This window comes from Carcharodon carcharias, chromosome 31, assembly GCF_017639515.1.
Source record: "Carcharodon carcharias isolate sCarCar2 chromosome 31, sCarCar2.pri, whole genome shotgun sequence".
Taxonomy (NCBI): Eukaryota; Metazoa; Chordata; class Chondrichthyes; order Lamniformes; family Lamnidae; genus Carcharodon; species Carcharodon carcharias.
In genome coordinates this window covers 4,725,967-4,747,500 of record NC_054497.1, presented here as the reverse complement: position 1 = coordinate 4,747,500, position 21,534 = coordinate 4,725,967, and the positions used below count along the sequence as shown (strand labels likewise).

Sequence of the window (21,534 nt, the reverse complement as noted above, 5' to 3'; positions counted from 1 at the left end):
GCCTCCTCCTCCTCCGTTTCCTGGTCAGGGTGCCACCAGATACCTTTTCGCTGGCAGTCTGTAAATGAACAGGAGGTGGGCCTGGAGAAGGGTCTCCATTTGTGCTCTGTGGTTTGAATGGTGCTTGGTCCAGCAAGGGAAGGGTTACTTCAGTTGCGAAATCGGGAGCATTAAAATTCTTCAAAACTGGCTCTGATGACTTTCTCGGTTTGAGTTTAGATGCTAGGACTCCATTGGCGCTTGTAGGAGCTTTCTGACTGGACACTTCTTCTGGCCATTGAAGGACAACTGGGATTGGGTCTGCCTCTGGTTTGTCCCACAAATCTCTCCCATTTTTCCTTGTAGCTGCTTCATTCAAATTGGTCAACGGCCCAGCTAGATCTGCACAATCAAATAAATCCACTCGCAGATCCTTTAGGAGGATGCCTTCTGGCATCAGGAATGTTGCTGGTGTTTCAGGATCAGTTTTCTTAGCTGTGGGCTGAAGTTGTAACGTAGAGGAATATCCAAACCCCTGGTGAAGTCCTTCTGGCTTGCTTTTCTCCAATGGAGACTCCCTCCCATGATAAGCAGTCTGGCTCCCATTCGGCAGATACTCCACTGAGCTCCCATTGGTTGCCGCCTTCTCTCCTTTGCCACCCCGAGCGTTCTGCAGCTGCAGTGCCATTGATCGAAGTGCAGACGGTGACTTTGAGTGAGTGCTTCGTGGGGTCCGCCTTTTCCATTTTCCTTGCTTGTTTCTCCTCGAATTTAAAGAGAGCCTTCTGTCTGAAGCTGAAGTTTAAAAATGAGAGAGAGAGAAAGATTTAACAAGCATGCTCAGCATCGTGTTTGGGAAATCACCTCCCCAATGTTTTTGTCCAATTTTGCACTGATGGCATTAATCTTGCTGCCATCTCACCTATATGTCCACTCTTTATGTCTAAGGATTGGATGCTTATCGGGCCACAGAGGGCGTCAGAGCCGAGGTGATTCTGCCCTCACTTCACATCTACACACGCAATCCAATAAGATTCACTGCATATCAGTTAAACTGGATTATTTTACCCTCTCTACAAAAAGGGCACTTGTGCCAATTATAGCACCTCCACTAGTGTTGCCATCGGGGTTATCTAACAAGCCCTTTGTTTTTAAACTGGGGGGTGGTGGGGGGTAGGAGATACTTCAGGAAAGTTCCCCATTTACCTGTTATTATTTACAACCATTGTTCTTGGTCTGCTCGATCAGCAGTGAGGGGCATGCAGCCTGCTCCTGGGCTGTGCCAATGCCCCTAGTAGACACCTTATGACATGGTGGTCAGTCCACACCTTGAGGACTGTGTCCAGTTCTGGTAACCAAGAGACAAAGGAGAGATTCAAACATTGGAAAGCGCGCAAAATTCAGCAACAAGGCTGATCACTAGTGTGAGTATGAAGAAAAATTGCAGCCTTCAAGAGAGACCAACGTAAAGTTGATCTTCTAGAGTAGTTTAAGAATGTAAAACAGTATAGGAAAGGCAAATCCAGAAAATTAAACTGGGAGTAAGAGAAGGGGGGCACAGGGTAAAGTTAGTAAATGGAAAATCCAGGACTGATCAACGTAGGACTTCCAGGAAGAGAAGTGGAGGTGAAAACAATTTAAGAACCATGTGGATGAGCTAAGATGAGCCAAGTGATCTTCTTCATCCATAACTAACTTGTGACCGAAATAGTTTTTAAACTTAGGAATTTTGATGTGCTCAAGCATTGCAGAAAGAAGAATCCGAATTCAGAGGAATGTTGCACTGCCCCACCCCCACCACAGCACCATAATCCAGATATCCCGACCCTTCCAATTGAAGGATAAGCTTCTTTTGTGATTGCACTCACTCTGCCACAAGGCCCTTTCTGCGGTTTTCTGATACAAATCAACACGTGCTCCCTTGGTCCGTCTTCCTTTGCCTTTCTGATTCATACGACTCAGGCGACTGTCGGTCTCTCTCAGCCCGTACTTACAGAGTGCGCCCATCTCAACGTCACGTTTCTTCATCCTGAAGGCTCCTTCTCCTCGCCTGGAAAGAGTAAAGATCAACTTTTTTAGAAAGAGAAATCGTATGGATTTTCACTAATGAATTTCTGATCATTCACTACTTCCCAGCCCTCCCACATTTCTACGTCCTCTCGAGACGGTGCTGATTGTTGCTGGTGCGTGCTTCAATAGGTGCTGGCATAAAACGGACGTGACAGCAAAAGGCACTAGCTGCGATCATGGTCTTCAAGTTGAAGTTATTAACATCAGATTAGGTGTTCCAGAGGTGACCCAGGGTTATTTTATTCCTACATCTTAACTGACAAAAGTTAGAAACGCAATAGGTGGGTTGGATAAGGACAGAAGGAAGGTCTGTGATAGGGTGAATGACAGAAAAGCTAACCTTTTAGGGCCAAAGGGAATGATGATGGGGTAAAGAAAGAAACAAAAAATAAAAACAAAGTGCTGGAAAAACTCAGCACGTGTGGAAGCATCTGTGGAGTGAGAAAGAGAGTTAATGGTTCTAGTCCAATATGACTTTTCTTCAGAAACAAAAAGATGTGCCGAGAGGGGAGGTGGTGGCATAGTGGTATTGTCACTGGACTAGTATTCTAGAGACCCAGGGTAATGCCCTGGGGATCTGGCTTCGAATCTCACCATGGCAGATGGTGAAATTTGAATCTAATAAAAATCTAGGATTAAAAGTCTGATGATGATCATGAAACCATTGCCGATTATTGTAAAAAAAAATCCATCTGGTTCAATAATGTCCTTTAGGGAAGGAAATCTGCTGTCCTTACTTACCTATAACTTCAGACCCACAGCAATGTGGTTGACTCTTAAATGCCCTCTGAACAAGGACAATTAGGGATGGGCGATAAATGCTGGCCTAGCCAGCAATGTCCACATCCCATGAACAAATTTTTTTTAATAAGTGTGCCGCTGACTGCAAGCCAAAATCAAAAGAAAAACCAAAACATGCAAAGAAAAGGAAACAAAATGGGCATCGAGATTATGGTCTGAAATTGTTGAACATAATATTAAGTCCCGAAGGCTGCAAAGTGCCTGATTCTGACTCTTCTGACGTTCCTGTCTTCCACCCTATCACAGACCTTCATTTTGTCCTTGTCCCATCCGCCCCTTGCTCAAAACCTAACTTTTCTAACATCTAAAAATCTAGCATTTCAATCTAAAATCTAGGATTTCTAACTTTTCCCAGTTCTGAAAAACAGACCTGAAATGTTAACTCTTTCTCTCTCCGCAGATGCTGCCATAACCTGGTGACTATGTCCAGCATTTCTGTTTTTGTTTCAGATTTCCAGCATCTGCAGTATTCTGCTTTTCGATTATTTTAACCCTTACCTTTCACATGTGTAGCATTCGCACAGCTCGTTGTTTTCACCAAAAAAACTGTCACCATAATAACAGGTGATCTCATCTCCGGGTTCAATGTCCCGAAGAACTTTGACACATGCCCGGTCGCCTTCAGTAGGAACAAACTGTGCAAGGAAAGAAAGGGGAAATATGAGACAAATCCCAATTCTTTTGCAGCCGATTTCGCAAACAGCAAGCGAATCACAGAACTAGCACCGTGGGTGTACCTAGACCACATGGGCTTCAGCAGTTCAAGGCGACAGCTCACCGCCACCTTCTCAAGGGCAATTAGGGATGGGCAATAAATGCTGACCTAGCCAACAGCACCCACATCTCGTAATAGGATATATAATAAAAAAATGGCAGGCACTGCACTGAAGTACAGATATCCCAGGTTTCAGAGCAGAAGCATTCAGCTTCATGCTGTTCACCATGGGTTTCCGCTCTTAGCTGTGCTGTCTTTGGAACTCCCTCCCTAAACCTTTTCCTCCTCCTTTAAAGCGCTCCTTAAAACAAAGCTCTTTGACCAAGCTTTTGGTCACCTGTCCTGATATTCCCTTATGAGGCTCTGTTTCAAGTTTTGTTTGATTAACGCTCCCATAAAGCACCTTTGGACTATGTAGACTATCAATGCAAATTGTTGTCGTTGTCACGAGGATGTATGAAAGGTCAAGCCGTTTTCCCACAGGGAAGGAGGGGTCGGTAAACAGAAGGCTATTTTCACCCACTTCCCGCTTTCACAGCTGCTATGGCAGAGGCTGAGTAGGAGGCCCATCTCTCTTCCAGCCTTGCTCAGGTTTACACAGGTCCAGTTTCAGGGCTGGCCACTCTCTGGACAACAAAAGCCTGCTTTCTGACAGAGTTTAAAGGACAAATATGCCAGAAAATTGATGCACCTTTGGCAAAAATTAATTCATTTTCCCATCATGCCAACCCACTATAGTCCCCACCCCCACAGCAACAATGACTGGTCATTGTTATCTCCCAACCTCTGCCAAGGGCCTGCCTCTGTGCCCACTTTTGGACTCGGCATACAGTAGCAATTCTACTGCCCTCTGAGCCAATGATGTCCCAATGGTCAAGAACGTGAACAGGGAGGAAAAAAAAACATTTCTGGGAACAGCTCACTGACTATCATAAGTTATCTGACTTGTGAATAGAGGCACCGGCTGGTGTAACAATGAATTATGCGGAGCAGGAAAGTTTCACAGATTAATCCCCATCCTGCATCAAGTTGGCACATCTCTCTCCAAGGGGCAATTAGGGCACATTAATAATAATTAATAATAAGACCCTTGAACAATGTAAGGATAGGGGCTCCTAATTACAAGTGAACACATAGGAAAATCAAGTGAGCAAAGAAAAGCTTGGGACCCACCAATAGCACTGTCAGTGAATTACTTTTGAAGAATTCCCTGTTGTAGCCAATTTCCCAAACAGCAAGTGAGATGAACGACCAGTAACTCAGTTTTGGTATTGTTAGATGAGGAACAAATGCCGGCAAGGAATCGTACCACCTGAACTGGCAGATAGGGCCACAGTTTTACATCTCTTCCCAAAAAAGCAGCATGTCTGTCAATGCAGCACTCTGAGTGCTGCACCGATATATCAGCCTAGATCATCGCCTCAGGTCTATTGTAGGGTTGATTCAGAGCCAGGCTTATACTCCATTGTAAGTTGGTAGCTTCATGTGAGAAGAAAAACGAGTACAGTAATAGGAATTTGGGAATAGTTTTGAGCGTGGCATTGAAAGCCACAGGGCAAAGCCGCTGGTCCAACATGAGGTGGCAGCTACTACAATATAAAATCAGCTAAGAGCACATGAAAATGGTTGCTCTCTTACCTTACAGTTTGGCCTGCAGTCTTCAGGACACAGAGAAAAAAAGAGAAATATTAATTAATATAATTAAATTTATTCCACATGCACCTTTCAAAAAGATTTTAATTTTTGAATACAATATCTTCAGGAATATCTGTCTTAAAAGTAATCTTCCTATTGACCCTGATGGCACATGGACTGTTTGGAATAATAACAATATCAGAATCAAGTTCACCATTTTAATTCACCAAGCCTTGATTTGAAACAGTGTTGACTGTAAATCTATTCTGTTGGTAGGAAGGACTTCGATATAAATGAGATGGAAGATGGGTAGTCTAAAGCGCTGAAGATAAATAAATCCCCAGGGATAGATGATATTTATCCCAGAGTGCTGACAGAGGCTAAGGTGAGATTTCAACGGCGCCAAGGATCATCAAGAGGGAATCGATAGCCAGCAGGCTGGAAACATGCTAATGCGATGCTCAGAGTCAAAGAGGTGGACAAAACCAGCAACTACAGACCCGTCAGTCTCACTTCAATATCGTGCACAATAGTGGAACTGATTATCGGGAGTAAGGGTGAGGATAACCTGTGCAATAACCCAGTGGGCAGTCAACACGGACTCACAAAGGGGAAGAGCCTGCCCGACCAAAACTCCTTGACTTCTTCGAGGATGTCACATCCCAAGTGGACTGCAGGAAGTCCCATGATGCAGCTTACCTAGACATCCAAAGAACTTTGCTAAAGCTTCAGATTAAATTCTTAATTGAACACAAAGCTATAAGGATTCAGGGTAAAACTAGGAATGATTATGAAATTGGCTTAAGGATAGAAAAGGAGTACTTATCAGAGGGGCTGTGTAAGGCAAGGAGGGGTAGGGGTCGGAGGAGCATTGAGTGGGGTAGCTCAGGGACCATCATTGTTTCTAACATAAATATGCAGAACAATGGCTGATGAAATTTAATATGGACAAATGTAAAATGTTGCACGTAGGAGGGGAGAAAAGTGACAGCTGAGCGAGCCTGCAACTTTAATACCAACTGGTGCCATTTTATCAATGAGTTTGTGATGTGGTCGCCTGCTCGTTGGGAACCGAATCGAGACTACTTCAAAAACAATCCTTGAACAGAATCCTTAGAACCAGAGATAGGAGATTTCCAATGCATCAGATCAGGTTGGATTCAAATCCCAGTCCCAGGAGTGAAAAGATGTTGTGCTAACTGTGTATATATTTTATAAACTTAAAGAATCCGTAAATTATCAGGACAACATACCAGCAAGGATAGGATGTGTGTTTTGGAGGGAAAGTCTGTTTTAAACATCCCTTAGCAGAACTCTTAATGCTGGCTAAACTACATTTAACCGCAAGCTTAAGAGATGGGAATACAAAAGAACGTTAACAGATAAAATCTGTCTGATAAGGCTGGCCAGTATCCAAGGACAAGGTTTTTATGGTACAGTTTTGAGATAAAAAAGAAAGACTTGTATTTATATAGCGCCTTCCACAACCTCAGGACTCCCAAAATGCTTCACTGCCAATGAAGTACTTGGGAGTGGAGTCAACGCTATAACGTAGGAAACGTGGCAGCCAACTTGCGCACAGTAAGCTCCCACAAACAGTAATTTGATAATGTCTAGATAATTTCTTTTAGTGATGTTTGTTGAGGGATAAATATTGGCCAGGATACCAGGGATAACTTCCCTGGCTTTCTACGAAATAAGGCCATGTAAACTTTTACATCAACCCAAGGGAGCAGACTGGGCCTCAGTTTAAAACCTAGTGCTGTGACACTAGCTGATATTGAGGTATTCCGGGGACTCTGGGTTAGCCCTGAGGACTGGGACAAAAGCTCATCCTCATTATTTCCAACGGAACCACTTCAGAGCATCGTAGGTATTTCGCTGTAACACATCACAGAGCAGGTGAGCAGGGGCACCCAGATCTGGTACATCTCCCCAAGACACTTTACATCTTAAAAAAGTCAGTGAAGATTTATCAAAGGATATGATTATGTAAAATTAAAATGGTTGAACACTTTCGACTGAAAGTACCTACCCTCTGATTTCCCCTTAAAAAAGGTCAGTTATTAGTCACTTACCGTGGTTGATGAAGGAAGCAGGCCCCAGCCAGAGCTGAGCACATTTTTTGCGAGTTGAGTACATCACACTGAAGTCATTCTCCCCTGGGCGCAGGAGAGATTCCTCCTTCTCAGAAAGTTCTGCCAAGCAGCCAACAAGCAGTTCGATCTTATCATTCTCCTTCCTGTTCAATAAAAACCAAACTGCTGATTAAACCAGGGGGAAAAGGAAAGCTGCATGACATGTTGGCCTTTAATGCATGGAGATTAGAGTATAGGAATAAACAAGTCTTGTTACAATTGTACAGAGCTTTGGCGAGACCACATCTGGATTAGTGTGCGCAGTTTTGGTCTCTACATTTAAGGAAGGATATATTTTCATTGGAGACGGTACAGTGAAGGTTCACTACGTTGGTCCCCGGAATGAGGGGGTTTGCTCTAAGATGAGAGGCTGAGTAAATTGGGCTTGTATTCCCTGGAGTTTAGAAGAATGAGAGGCAACTTCATTAAAACATATAAGATTCTGAAGGGGCTTGATAGGATAGACGCTGAGAGGCTGTTTATGCTGGTTGGGGAACCTAAAACTTGGGGGCACAGTCTCAGGATAAGGGGCCGATCATTTAGGACTGAGTTGAGGAGAAATTACTTCACTCAAAGGGTTGAGTGTCTTTGGAATTGTCTATCTCAGAGGCTCGTGGATGCCCCTTTGTTGAAGACAAAGGCTGGGATAGACAAATGTTTGGTGTTTCAGGGAATCCAAGGATATGGGGGCTGGGCGGGAAAATGGAGTTGAAGCCCAAGATCAGCCATGATCATATAGAACGGTGGAGCAAGCTGAACGGAACATATGTCCATTCCTGCTCCTATTTCTTGTGTTCTTATGCACAAACCAGTGTCTTGATTGGGAATGGCACTGTTTTTAGTGGAAGCGAGCCTCACCAGACCAGGAAGTTCCCGAACCCTTTGGCAGACTTTGCTGAGTTAACTCATCCCAGCCAAGGATGTAGTAAGGGCTCTACAACTGGTCTCTTCACTTCAGGTGTCCTATATATATATATATATATATATCCTATATGAGAGAGAGGAAAACAACTCAGCACACACATGCCCCGGGTTCCTGTGGTGCCTGCTGGAAACCACAAAGATGTGGGGATGGATGTCAAGTGAAAAGTGGATAAGAATTGGCTCTGATGGACTACCCGGTTGTGTAAAAAAATAAAAACAAAAAACTGCGGATGCTGGAAATCCAAAACAAAAACAAAATTACCTGGAAAAACTCAGCAGGTCTGGCAGCATCGGCGGAGAAGAAAAGAGCTGACGTTTCGAGTCCTCATGACCCTTCGACAGGGTCATGAGGACTCGAAACGTCAACTCTTTTCTTCTCCGCCGATGCTGCCAGACCTGCTGAGTTTTTCCAGGTAATTTTGTTTTTGTACCCGGTTGTGTAGCCTGCCAAAACACACTGTCTAAACTCACAATCCATGGAAGTCCTTAGATTCTGGAAGTGTTCCAAAGGATTGGAAAATAGCTAATGAAATAACTTTAATTCAAGAAAGGAGGGAGACAGAAAGCAGGAAACTCTAGGCCAGTTAGCCTAACATCTGTCAGAGGGAAATTGCTAGAATCCTTTATTAAGAATTATAATTTGGGAAAATGTGAACTTGTCCACTTTGGCAGGAAGGATAAAAAAGCAGCATACTATTTAAATGTGAAGAGATTGCACAATTCGATGAGACTGAGGGATCTGGGTGTCCTGATACATGAATCACAAGAAGTTAGTATGTAGGTACAGCAAGTGATCAGCAAGGCAAATGGAATGATAGCATTTAATGCAAGGGAAATGGGAAAAGGGAATGTAAAAGTAGGGAAGTTTTACTGCAGCTGTACAGGCCTTGATGAAACCACATCTGGAATACTGCATACAGTTTGGTCTCCATATTTGAAAGAAGGAAATAATTGCGTTAGAAGCAGTTCAGAGAAGACTCACTTGACTGATTCCTGGGATTAGGGGCTTCTCTTATGAAGAAAGGTTGAACAGGTTGGGCCTATACCCATTGGAGTTTAGAAAAATGAGAGATGATCTTGCTGAAACATAAGATCCTGTGGGGATTCGATTGGGTAGATTCTGGGAGGATGGTGGAATAGCCTTGAAGCGCTGAATAATGACCTACTCCTGCTCCTCGGTTCCTATGCTTTTATCCTGGCATGAGCCTCCAGAAGATGAATTAAGTCATTCTAAGCTAACAGGAAGGTAACTTTACATTGTTAACATGATAGTTGTGGGCTCCTGGATTCCCTAACTTGCTTGAGGGTCTCTGCAACAAGCAACTAGGTATGAAAAGCAGCCTAGGATTAATTTGCTCTTCCACCAAAGGTGTGCCCTTGTTCCACTTGGAAGCCTCATAAGTGAGGTCCAGCTGAATTGCTAACCCAAATCAGCAATTACAGATCACATCGATCATAACCTCAGATCGTCCCAAAGCATTCTTACAGGCAACGAAGTAGTTCTGAGGCGTAGTCATAGTTGTAACATAGGAAATGCATCAGCCAATTTGCGCATAATGACCAGATTTTCTCTTTGAAGTTACATTGGTTGAGGGATTAATATTGTCTAGGACACTGGGGAGAATTTCCCATTGCTCTTCTTCAAAATAGTGTCATGGGATCATTTACTCACCTGTGAGGGCAGGCGGGGCCTCGGTTTAACTACTTATTTGAATGACTGCATCTCCAACAGTGCAGCACTCCCTCAGAATGTCAGCATAGATTTTGTGTTCAAACTTCTGAAGTACATCATCTAAACCTATCTCAGGCAGTTGCCTATATCATTGCCATTAGCAATCACAGAAGACATCCTCATAACATTTCAAGGAGGGGGTGTGTTTTGGCCAATTTAATAAACTTATCGCACTTCGCTAAAAGTGTTGCCAAACATTTGGATGAGCAGCCGAGTGTCCGTTCCAGTTACCATTCTGAATGCCCTAGGAGGAGCTGACTGAAGTTGCCTGACGTGTGCACTGTTCGACTGCCCTGGTTGTTAGCTGTGTGAACAACTGATGGAGATAGCTATCAGCTGCTGCAGCTGCCTGACAAATACAAATAATCTGTTGGTTTTCATTTAAATAAATCCATTTTGGATCAGCTGAGCAATTGTGGGACATAGCATTGCCACTTTTTAATGAGATTAGGGATCCCAGTGGTTTACCTCTTCAAAAGCTTGTGCATTAGGGAGTCCAATGCATTTAGTGTCCAACACATATATTGGGCAAATCACATTTGTATGAATATGCTTGCTATAAGAGGTGGGGATTCTTATTTAGGAATATTTTGTGCTCAAAGTTGAAGGATGTTAGTACTGAGGAAAGCTATTCCGAGATAACCATTGGTGCGAAGTGAGAAACAGTTTGTGCTTGGACCCACACTGACCAGAAACTGAAATGAGATTGTCCAGATTAATTTCATGATACAACCCTTACGCCCAACAGACTTTAAAAGAAAGAACTTGCATTATTGTAGCGCCTTTCATGTCTTCAGGCCTTTTGAAATTTAGGTCTTGATGCTGCTTTGGCATGTGCACGCAGCAAAGTCCCACAAACAGCAATGAAGTAGATGATAAGCACTGCCTTGGTGATGTTATTCGAAGGATGAATGTTGCACAGAAGGCTGGGAGATCTCCCTGCTCTTTTCTGAATTGCATCAGAGGGATCTTTTACAGCCACTTGAACAGGCAGATGGGTCTTTCTTTCATATCATCCAAACGTGCTGCAGTCGTACTGAAGCACCAGCCAGGGCTTTGTGCTCAAGCCCAGGAGTGGGACTTGAACCTGTGATCTTCTGACTTATACGCTACCAACTGAGCCAAGCTAGTGCATTTATCACATTAGCCTGGGGGAACTTCAACCCGAGTTACAGAGCTAAAAGGGTGAGCATCTTATCCCACATCATCATCCGCTCCACAACTTATATGTCATATTAAAGACAAAGAAACAAACCATTTTCTCAAGGATACAATCTTGGCTCCATTGGATTCCGAAGAGTATCGATTACAAGGTAGAATTTCGAAGCCACTTTCAGGTAGGAATATTCGAAGATAACGGAATACCTAAGTCAACACCAGAAATCCAGGAGTTTAACAAATATCTATTCTGAAAGGCACTTGCAGAGTAAATTCTATATGTGTGTGTGTGTGTGTGTGCGCATGCAGAGCACATGAAACAGACCACAAAACTAAAAACAAGATTAAAAAAACACAATTTAAATTTGCAATGGGTAAAACAATTCGATTCGTAAAAGGAGCTGTCCGGTGCAGCACTCACCTGAACAGACAAGCAGGTCCCAAAGCTTGAGCCTGCTTTGCAGTGAAATAACTAGTTTCAGCCGAGGCTGTTACAGCTGGGATCAACGCCTCAATATGGGGCATAGAATAAGGGACGGGAGAAGTGTGAAGAGAAAAAAAAATCAGAGGTGTCTGATCCCATCCAACAAATACTGAAACTGTGTGGATGGTGGGCAAGGACAAAATCAGGGCTAATCTGTGACACCAATAGTGAGGTTACCTGTCAATCTTTACTTTCTGGACTTACACACAAGAATGAATACTTGGATAAGACCCCAGAGGGCAGCCAATGCATGACGAGCTGCACTCCAGTGGAAGGCAGTGTCTTATGGAGATTGAGGCAGAGGAGCAGAATGGAATAATTTGCAAATGCACAATTTAGAATGGATAGCTTGATGCTTTATAATTGTTTCCTGCAAAACATATAAACCACACATTCCAGTCACCAGGCCAAGGTGATAACTGGATCCCAAGCCAGATGGTTAAGTATGAAACTGGATGCAATTCTTTTTCTTGATAATTTATTTACAGAATGCAGCATGACCTATGTCTGCTTCCTATCTACTAACTCACCCAGTGTCTCTTTATATGTGCTCAAGAAACTTAATCAATCAATACCCTCCACTTATTTATCCTCAACCTTAACAATGTAATTAACATTAACACAGGGGACATTTTATACAATTCCACCCTGATAGCTTAGTCAGTATATACACTACATGGTACTGAGACAGACAAAGCTGATGAGGATTGGCAGCACTCCACAGTTGGCCTCAGCATTCCTGCGTTTAGGACAAGGGAACAAAGAAAATCAGCCTGACATCCCTTCTTGCCTATCCTATTGTGTGCCGCAAAATGCACGCATGGACATTGGGTGAAGATGGGATGGGGCCCAGCAGTGATGATTTCCATAACTGTATAGCCTACAAGATTCTGTCTGGGTAAAAATTGGATGCTCGGGCATGGTGACGAGAGCTGCCAACACCCTTATTACAAGAAGGTTTCAAGGAAAGGGAGAAAAACCGGCAAACAAATGATCCACCTGCTCACTCACCTGAGCTTTGAATATTTCTTCTTCAAGAGGAGTTTTGTGCAAGAAGTAATGCCAGGCCCAATCTCCTAACGTCAAGGCCCGATACACTGTCTCCAAGTCTCGTGACTTAAGAAACTTTTGTAGAATGTCCCTGAGGTATTGGTGTCTCCTTACAACGGGTCGATTACTGGAATGAAAAAAATCATCACAGAACCATTGAGAATTAGACTTCTTACTAGACCCCTGTCAAACAAGAACAAAAGGTTCTTTCTATCCTCAAAGGCTTAATAGTCAGCAGTTAAAATACCATCTGACCAAAAGTCAGCAAATAAGCCACTAAAAAAGGGCAAGGACCTGGATTCATAGAACACCTTTCACAACCTCAGGATGTACTAAAGTGTTTCACATTCATCAAAGTACTTCAGAAGCGTAGTCACAATTGTAACGTTAGCAAGCACAGAGGCCAATAATGAGATAGGTGATGACAATCTATTTTAGTGATGATGGTTAAGGGATTAACATTGGCGAAGACACTGGGAGAACCTAGGAAAGGAGCAGGGATGTACTCTTAGCGATTGCTGAGGTAAAACAAATACCATCAAGTCACTACAGAAGCACAGAGAGCTAGACATTGACATGGGTAATGGGGGAGTGGGATGTTGTGAAGGTGAAGATGCTGGCTGTAGTATCCTGAATGAATTTTAACTTTGGAGAGTAGAGGCCAAATATTAGTGAAATTAAGTCTCAAAATGATAATGAACTGAGGTGCTCGTAGTGATGGGGAAAAGATGGGCGGGGTTCCAGAGGCAGAAGAAAATTGTTGGGTAACAGGGAGGATTGAGGGGTGGATAAAGCCTCACTCAGGGAATCGTGTAGCATACCTTCATTTCAAGCCTTAAGAAACAACGGGAATGGCGAAAGAGTGAAGGCCAGAGGCAGTCAGGTGCTTAAAGTGATGATTTTGATTTTGTCAAAAATGTGAAAAAAAATTCAGGTCATCCAAATCTTAATGTTGAACAGGTAGTTGTGTAGCAAACATTGCAGGACAGATGGAGTTCAGGAGAAGTCATGTACGTGGAAGCTCCATGCTTCCAGATGGTATTACCTGGGGTAGCTTATAAATCATCCAGGAGTGTTCACGATGTAATCAGACAAGATGAACGTAATGAAAGTTGGAAAGTTGGCACAGAAACTATTGAAAATAGAGTGGGTAGAGGCTCTATTACAAGGAGGGCAGAAGGCAGAACTGGAAGCTCGCAGGGAGAAAAGAAAAACAGTGCAGCAGTAGAAACGGTGGACATACTGGAAAAATAGGAACAGGAGGAAGCCATTTGGCCCCTTGATCCTGTTCCATCATTCAATCAGATCATGACTGATCTGAGACCTAACATCCTCCTTTGCCCCACATCCCTTAATACCTCCAGTTAACAAAAATCTATCAGTCTTAGTTTTAAAGTTTCAAACTGAGCTAGTAGAAGGAGAAACAGAGGCATGAGGGGGACACAAGAACAAGACAAAGCCATTCTGGCCGTTGAACCTATTCTGTCATTCAATTAGATCATGGCTGACGTATATTTTAATTCCAACTATCCTTCCTGGTTCTGTCACTCTTCGCACCCTTGTCTGACACAAACTGGGCAGGAGGGTTCCAGGTTTCCACGACCCTGTGTGTGAAGAACTGCTTCCCGAACTCGTCCCTGAACAGCCTAGTTCTAGTTTTAAGGTTAGGCCCCCTTGATCTGCACTCCTCTTCTCCCCTCCCCTCCCTTGACCATAGAACACTACAGCACAGAAAACAGGCCATTTGGCCCTTCTAGTCTGTGCCGAAATATTATTCCGCTAATCCCATTGACCTGCACCCAGTCCATAACCCGCCAGACCTCTCCCATCCATGTATCTATCCAATTTATTCTTAAAACTTAAGAGTGAGCCCGCATTTACCACATCAGATGGCAGCTCGTTCCACACTCTCACCACTCTCTGAGTGAAGAAGTTCCCCCTAATGTTCCCTCTAAACCTTTCCCCTTTCACCCTAAAGCCATGTCCTCTCGTGTTTATAAAATAGTTTCTAAAATAAAAATCCTTTAATCATCTTAAACAGCTCAAGCAGTTTAAATGTTTTCAGTGGAGGTTTGCACGACTGAGCTCAAACAGATTGGCTACAGCCAAGGAACAAAGAAAGTCTTGCATTTCACAACCTCAGGATGTCCCAAAGCACTTAATAGCCAATAAAGCTATTTTTGAAGTATAGTCAATTGTGCAATGTAGAAAATGCAGACACAAATTTGCATACAACAAGCTCCCACAAAGAACAATGTGATAATGAGCAGATAAACTGTTTCTCCGATGTTGATTGAGGGGTAAATATTGGTCAGAACACTGGGGAGAACTCCCCTGCTCTTCTTTGAAATAGTATCGTGAGATGTTTCACGTTCACCTGAGTTGCCAGACTGGGGTTCGGTTTAACATCTCATCTGAAAGACTGCGCCTCTGACAGTGCAGCATCCCCTCAGTACTGCACTGGCAGTGCCAGTCTGGGTTGCTCCGGGACGACAACCCACAACCTTGTCATAGAGTCTTACAGTGCAAAAGGAGGCTATTTGGCCCAATGAGTCCATGCCAGCTCTCCGTGGAGCAATCCTGTCAGTCCCATCCCTCCACTCTATCTCCATAACCCTGCATGTTTATGCCCAAGTGCCCATCTAATTTACTTTTGCAATCATTGATCATCTCCGCTTCACCAGCCTTGTAGGCAGCGAATTCCAGGTCATTACCATTCAGTGTAAATAAATTCTTCCTCACGTTCCTCCCGTATCTTTTGCTCGAAACTGTAAATCAGAGTTGTGACTCAGAAACGAGAGAGCTACCCATTGAACTGTGGCTGACACTAGAAGAATAAAAATAACCGACTGAACTGTTGTACCTGATGTTCATTTTGTGGGTTTGAAAACCCAGGTAAGGATCCAGCACCAGGCTTGTTGCAAGGTCATCATATTCACATAGATCTCTAGCTGTCACACGTATGGATTCCATGGCCTGCAATCACCATACTGTTGTGTACTGCATTTGGAAAGAATACGTCAGAATAAACAACCACAAAGTAAGGATAACATGCCTTATAATTAAAGTTGGAATGAAATCAAAATCTCCAAAGCTGTCACCAGGCCTGGAAACTCAAAAACACTCAGCTCCAAAGCTCTAACAGCTCTTAAAACAAACTAACTCCTCATCACAAACAAACTGCTGTCAACAGTTAATTCCTCAGTTAAGGAGATGGTACTCTTGAGTCATGCAGAAAGCAAGGTCCCAGGTTCACTTCTCATTGTGTGTGGAGTTAATGGATCTCAGCCAAGAAAGCATGTAGGAGCACTACTTAACACACACAACTTAAATGTTCCTGGGTCAAGGGGTGTGGGTCAGTGGTTGCTATGTGACCTGTCCTGCTTATTTATTCTTGCATGGGATGTGGGTGTCGCTGGTAAGGCCAGCACTTGTTGCCCATCCGTAATTGTTCCTGAACTCAATTGCTTGCTCGGCCATTTCAGAGGGCAGTCAAGAGTCATCAACATCTACTGTGGATACAGAGCCACAAGTAGGCCAGACCACACAAGATTTCCTTTGTTAAAGGGGATTAGTGAACCAGGTAGCTTTCAATTCCAGATTTTTTATGAATTGAATTTAAATTCAATGTGAACCCATGTCCCCAGAGCATTAGCCTGGGCCTCTGGATTACTGGTCCAGTGACATTACCCCTACCCCACTGTCTCCCCATTATTAAAGTTGGATAAGATTAGGCTTACTTGTGATGCCCCCAGTGGTCAAACAGCCTGTCAAAATTACTGAAGCTGAGGCAAGAACAATTCACAACAGCCAATTAGGTGACATTTTTACTTCCGAGGCCAATACTTTGAGCACCTCGTAGGTGAGCCAGACACAAGTTTTAACCAACTGAAGCTGATTGGCTGATAAATACCGGTGCGTGCCCACAACCTAAAGGAGCATCACAGCCACTTCTCGTATACATGTCTTGATATTGAGTACTGTCAGATTATTGTCCATGAGGGCAATACAGCAGAGCTGAATCATATCTGTACTTGATGCTACCGGTGACTGGACGGGAGTGCAAACGCTGGATTATTTTTTTCTCCCTCCCCAGTGCAATTATAACATCTGTACCAACTAAATACTAGCTAGGTACAGAGCAGTGATCAAACTGATCTGAACTGTTTCACAGCTCACACCCACCAAGCTCTTAGGGCAAGTTTGTGACTTCCTTCATAACACTGTTTTTCTTCAAAGTTACTTTGTCCATAGAAAGTCAGTGAGGCGACCACAGAAGCACCAAAAAGGGGCTTGGGTTAGGGAGCGGAAAACTGGTCAGACCTCCCACTTTTGAGGCTATCTAACAACAATAATTTGCAATTATATGGCGCCTTTAATGTAGAAAAGCATCTCAAGTGCTGCAGAGTCATGTGGAAAATGGCAGCGAACTAAAGGAACAAAGATTAGGCGGAGTAGCCACAGCTTGGGCCGGGGTATGGGGACGCTGAGGTGGGTGGAGTAGTGACCACCAGCGGTTTGGGGAAGAATACATAGAGACTGTAGTCCAAGGAATGGAGAACTGTGTAGTGGAGGAGGGGATAGAAAAGCTGGAAGACATTACTGAGGAGGATGATTGAAGGACAAGAAACCAGCGTGTAGAGAGGGAGGAGTAACGGGCGTGGGGTTTGCTGCAGGGTCAGGCACAGGCAGCAACATTTGGGACCAGCTACAGTTTATGGTAGGTGGGGGACAGAAGGCTGGCCAGGGAATGATCAAGTCTGGAGATGAGAAAGGTGCAGATGCACTGAATTACAGGAAATTTACTGGCTGGAAACAGGCATTCAGCACAACTGGTCTATATCAATGCTTATGCTCCACATGAGCCTCCTCCTGCTCTACTTCATCTCACTCTATCCACATAATCTTCTATTCATTTGTCTTCCATGTGTATAGCTAGCTTTCCCTCAAGCGCGTATCTATGCTACTCACCTGAACCACTCCCTGTGGTAGCAAGCTCCACATTCCAATCGCAAAACAGAAAGAGTCACCCAGGAACTAGATTTCGGTGACAGTTGAGCAAGATAAATGCGGGTTTGAGGGAGATGGTGTTAGGCTTTTCTGCAGCATTTCCCTTACAACTGATTAGCTCAGTGACATTCATTGCTTTCCTCTTAATCATACAGCCTCTACGGTGAGCAGCTTCTCATCCTTAGCAATTGCCACTTTCATCTCAATTCATCATGCTCTCTCTCGTGTGTTCACTGCCTTCCATCATTCCTTAATATTTCTATATATATATTTTTGCAATGTATCAATCATCTTGGTTACTTCTTTGTATCTCTCACCACTCACATCTCCCTTCTCCATGACAATGCCAGTTTCTTCTATGTCTGCCCCTGGGGCCAGGTTGGGGGGGGGTGGTGGTGCGGGACTCTCCCTCAAATCACTTACAACAGTACTACCAATGACCATCTAGCTAGCCTTTGATCCTCCATCCACTATGATATCTCTGCAGCTACCAAAGTCACACCACCAAATATATCTTCCCTTCACACCCCCCCCCCCCCCCCCAACCCCTCCAAACGCAGACCAGGTGACCGCTTTGCAGAACACCTTCAGTCTGTCCGCAAGCATTACCCAGACCTCCCTGTCGCTGGCCATTTTAACACTCCACCCTGCTCTCATGCCCACATGTCTGTCCTTGGCCTGCTGCATTGTTCCAGTGAAACCCAACGCAAACTGGAGGAACAGCACCTCATCTTCCGACTAGGCACTTTACAGCTCAATACTGAATATTGAGTTCAACAATTTTAGATCTTGAACTCCCTCCTTCATCCCCACCCCCTTTCTGTTTCTTCCCCCTCCTTTTTGTTTTTTCCAATAATTTATATAGATTTTTCTTTTCCTACTTTTTTCCATTATTTTAAATTGTATTTCCACCCATCGTTTATCTATACCTTTTATGCCCTTTTACTCTTATTTCACCCCACCCCCACTAGAGCTATCTGTAACTCTTTCGAGTACAAACACATTTCCATCTGTTTCAGATGAAGTTACATTGTAGAGCTATCTGTACCTTGCTTGTCCTGCTCTCCACCCTTAATTAGCATATTCCTTTAGATAATATCGCCACCTTCAACACCTCTTTGTTCTTTTGTCTGTGACATCTTTTGGTTATCTCCACCTATCACTGGCCCTCTATCCGGCTCTTCTTGTCCGTTCTCCCCGCCCCCCCACCCCCCCCAACCTAATCCAACTTATATTTCACCTCTTTCCAATTTTACTTAGTTCTGTTGAAGGGTCATGAGGACTCGAAACGTCAACTGTGCTCTTCTCCGCTGATGCTGCCAGACCTGATGAGTTTTTCATTCAGAGTATTTCTGTTTCTGTTTTTGTTAAAGCCTCACTTCCACCTATGGTGCACTTGTCCACATTAAACTGTTAATGATCACCCTGGTCATTACTCCTGGTATGGCCCTCAACTCCAAGGAACGCAGACTTGATCATTTTACAGTAGACAACCAGTTCAGCCATTCATCACCAGGTATGGACGGAGCTCCTTACAGTTTCAGGGCCATGTTGAAATGCAAAGAGATCCCTGGTCTCCACTCCACTACAATCTGTCTTCTCAAACTCCCTTCCTTTGCTCTCTCTACCTCCAACAAAGACTGAAGAAAAACTCTCCACCTGCCAGGAGGAGTGAAGCTCCAACAACACGCAAGATGCTCGACACAATCCAGGGCAAAGCAGCCCGCTTGACTGGCGCACCATCCATCATGTTAAACATTCACTGCCAGCGCAGTGGTTGCAGTTTGTAGCAGCAACAAGATGCACTGCAATAGCCTGTCACGGCTTCTTCAACAGCACCTCAGGATAAGGGCAGCAGGCACATAGGAACATCTTCTCAAGTCGCCCTCCCGGTCACACACCATCCTGACATGGAAATATATCACTGGTCCTGTATCATCACTGGGTCAAAATCATGGGAATTAGGGATGGGCAATAAATGCTGGCCTTGCCAGCAACTCCCACATCCAACAAATCAATCGTAAAAATTGCTGCTAAACCCACTAACATGCTTTTCTTTTGTCCAGACTTGATTATTCCAATACTCTCCTGGCCAACCTCCCACTTTATATCCTCCATTAACTTGAGCTCATCCAAAGCTCTGCTGCCTGTATCCTACCATAGAAAAGTCAAGCATTTACAGCACAGGAGGCAGCCACTTGGCCCATCCTACCTGTGCTAGCAGAAAGAATTACCCAGCCGAATCAGACTTTCTATCTCTTCATCCATAGTCCTGAATTTATCGCATTCAAATGCGTCCAAATGCTTTTTAAATACATTGAGGGTTTCTAGCACCCTTTCAGGCAGTAAGTTCCACACCCTCACCATCCTCTGAATGAAAAAAAATTGTATATAACTCCTCTCTAATACTTATTAATTGCATCAACTCCACTTTACCCATCACCCCTGTGCTTACTCGACCCTAAGCTCTAGAATTACTTTCTTAAATCTCTCTCTGGATGTCTCTCTCTCTTCCTTTAAAACCTACATCTTTAACAAAGCTTTTGGTCAGCTGTGCTAATCGTATCATTGCATGGTTCCAGCACAGGAAGCAATTCAGCCCAACATGTCTGTGCCCACTCTGCTGGACTCCCACTCTCCTGCCTCTTCCCCTTAGCCCTGCAAATGTTCTCTTCAGATAATTATCCAATTCTCTCGTGAAAGCCTCGACTGAATTTGCCTCAACCACATTCTCAGGCCATGCATTCAAGATCCTAACCATTCGCTGCATATAAAAGTTTTTCCCCCTGTTGCCGCTTCATTACCTTTAACCGGTGCCCTCTGGTTCTTGACTCTGCCGCCAGTGGAAACAGGTTCTCCCTATCTATTCTGCAAAAGCCACTTATGATTTTGAAATACATGGCTCGGTGTCAAATTTTTGTTCGATAACGCTCCTGCGAAACACCTTGGGATGCTTTTACTATGTTAAACGTGCTATATAAGTGCAAGTTGCTGTTTGTCCTGGCTCATGGGAAATGGCCATTCACCTGGGATATGACCACTCACCTGGGGAGGGAGGACAGGTATCTGGGCGTGGAGGGGGGTTGCCCAGCACGCCTGATATCGCACCCAGCAGTGAACAGTACCCACCTGGGTGAAAACTAGTACAGAGGGAAGAAATATATTAGCAAAGTGAGCTGCTGCAATAACTCAAGAAGGACAATTAGTGTAAAAAGGGCTGAAACTGCTGGACATTTACAATGTATTTGTAAACAAAGAGCAAATAGCTTAGGTTTCCATTTCCAGGTATTGAAATCATTTTTAAATGTCCAAACCATCCCCAAGCCCTAATTTACACTTTGCAATTTTTTGGGCATTTTATTAAAAAAAAAAATTACTGATGCTACAAGCTTACCTTTAAACCAGAGACAATCCCGAGGTGCCTCCGCACGCCACCCAAACCTGATGCCGGGCCGGTCCCGCCTCCTCCGCCCGGTGATTGGTCGGTCTCCGGGTATTACATCACCATGCTGCCTTCTGGTTGCTCGGCGTGCCGCCAGTCAGTCCCCGCTTCCGCCTGCCAGCAGGTTCGGGTGTACCGGAAGTACAGGCCGCCCTGAAGCCTACCTTGCGTTGCTAAGCGACTTTTCTCCCAACCCATTCTTTGTATCTAAAAAAAAAAATATATTTTAGGAAAATAGGTGGAAACGATGAGGCCAAATTCAAGTTCTGATGCAATTGCCAGTCATTCGCATGGCGAATCCTGAGTTTTATTGGAAAATAATTATTTACCTTTATGCCCTGGTTACAATTACCTTTCACTCTTAAATCAGTCTCTGACAGCAGCTTCAGCAGCCAA

At 44.0% G+C, this 21,534-nt stretch overlaps 1 protein-coding gene across 1 annotated transcript in view; it reads right to left on the bottom strand.

Annotated features, from left to right (window-relative positions):
• LOC121271533 (histone-lysine N-methyltransferase KMT5C-like) overlaps nt 1-21,159 on the bottom strand; it is a 22,996-nt gene extending 1,837 nt beyond the window's left edge. Inside the window, exons 1-9 of the mRNA XM_041177515.1 lie at nt 21,091-21,159; nt 15,550-15,686; nt 12,648-12,813; nt 11,250-11,359; nt 7,279-7,442; nt 5,204-5,223; nt 3,349-3,485; nt 1,848-2,029; nt 1-774 (exon numbers count right to left, since the gene is read on the bottom strand). The exon at nt 1-774 is cut by the window's left edge and continues 1,837 nt beyond it. Coding sequence (XP_041033449.1) covers nt 1-774; nt 1,848-2,029; nt 3,349-3,485; nt 5,204-5,223; nt 7,279-7,442; nt 11,250-11,359; nt 12,648-12,813; nt 15,550-15,659 — 1,663 coding nt within the window. The 5' untranslated portion in view covers nt 15,660-15,686; nt 21,091-21,159. The remainder of the gene's footprint in view (nt 775-1,847; nt 2,030-3,348; nt 3,486-5,203; nt 5,224-7,278; nt 7,443-11,249; nt 11,360-12,647; nt 12,814-15,549; nt 15,687-21,090) is intronic.
• Between the last annotated feature and the right edge of the window lie 375 nt (nt 21,160-21,534).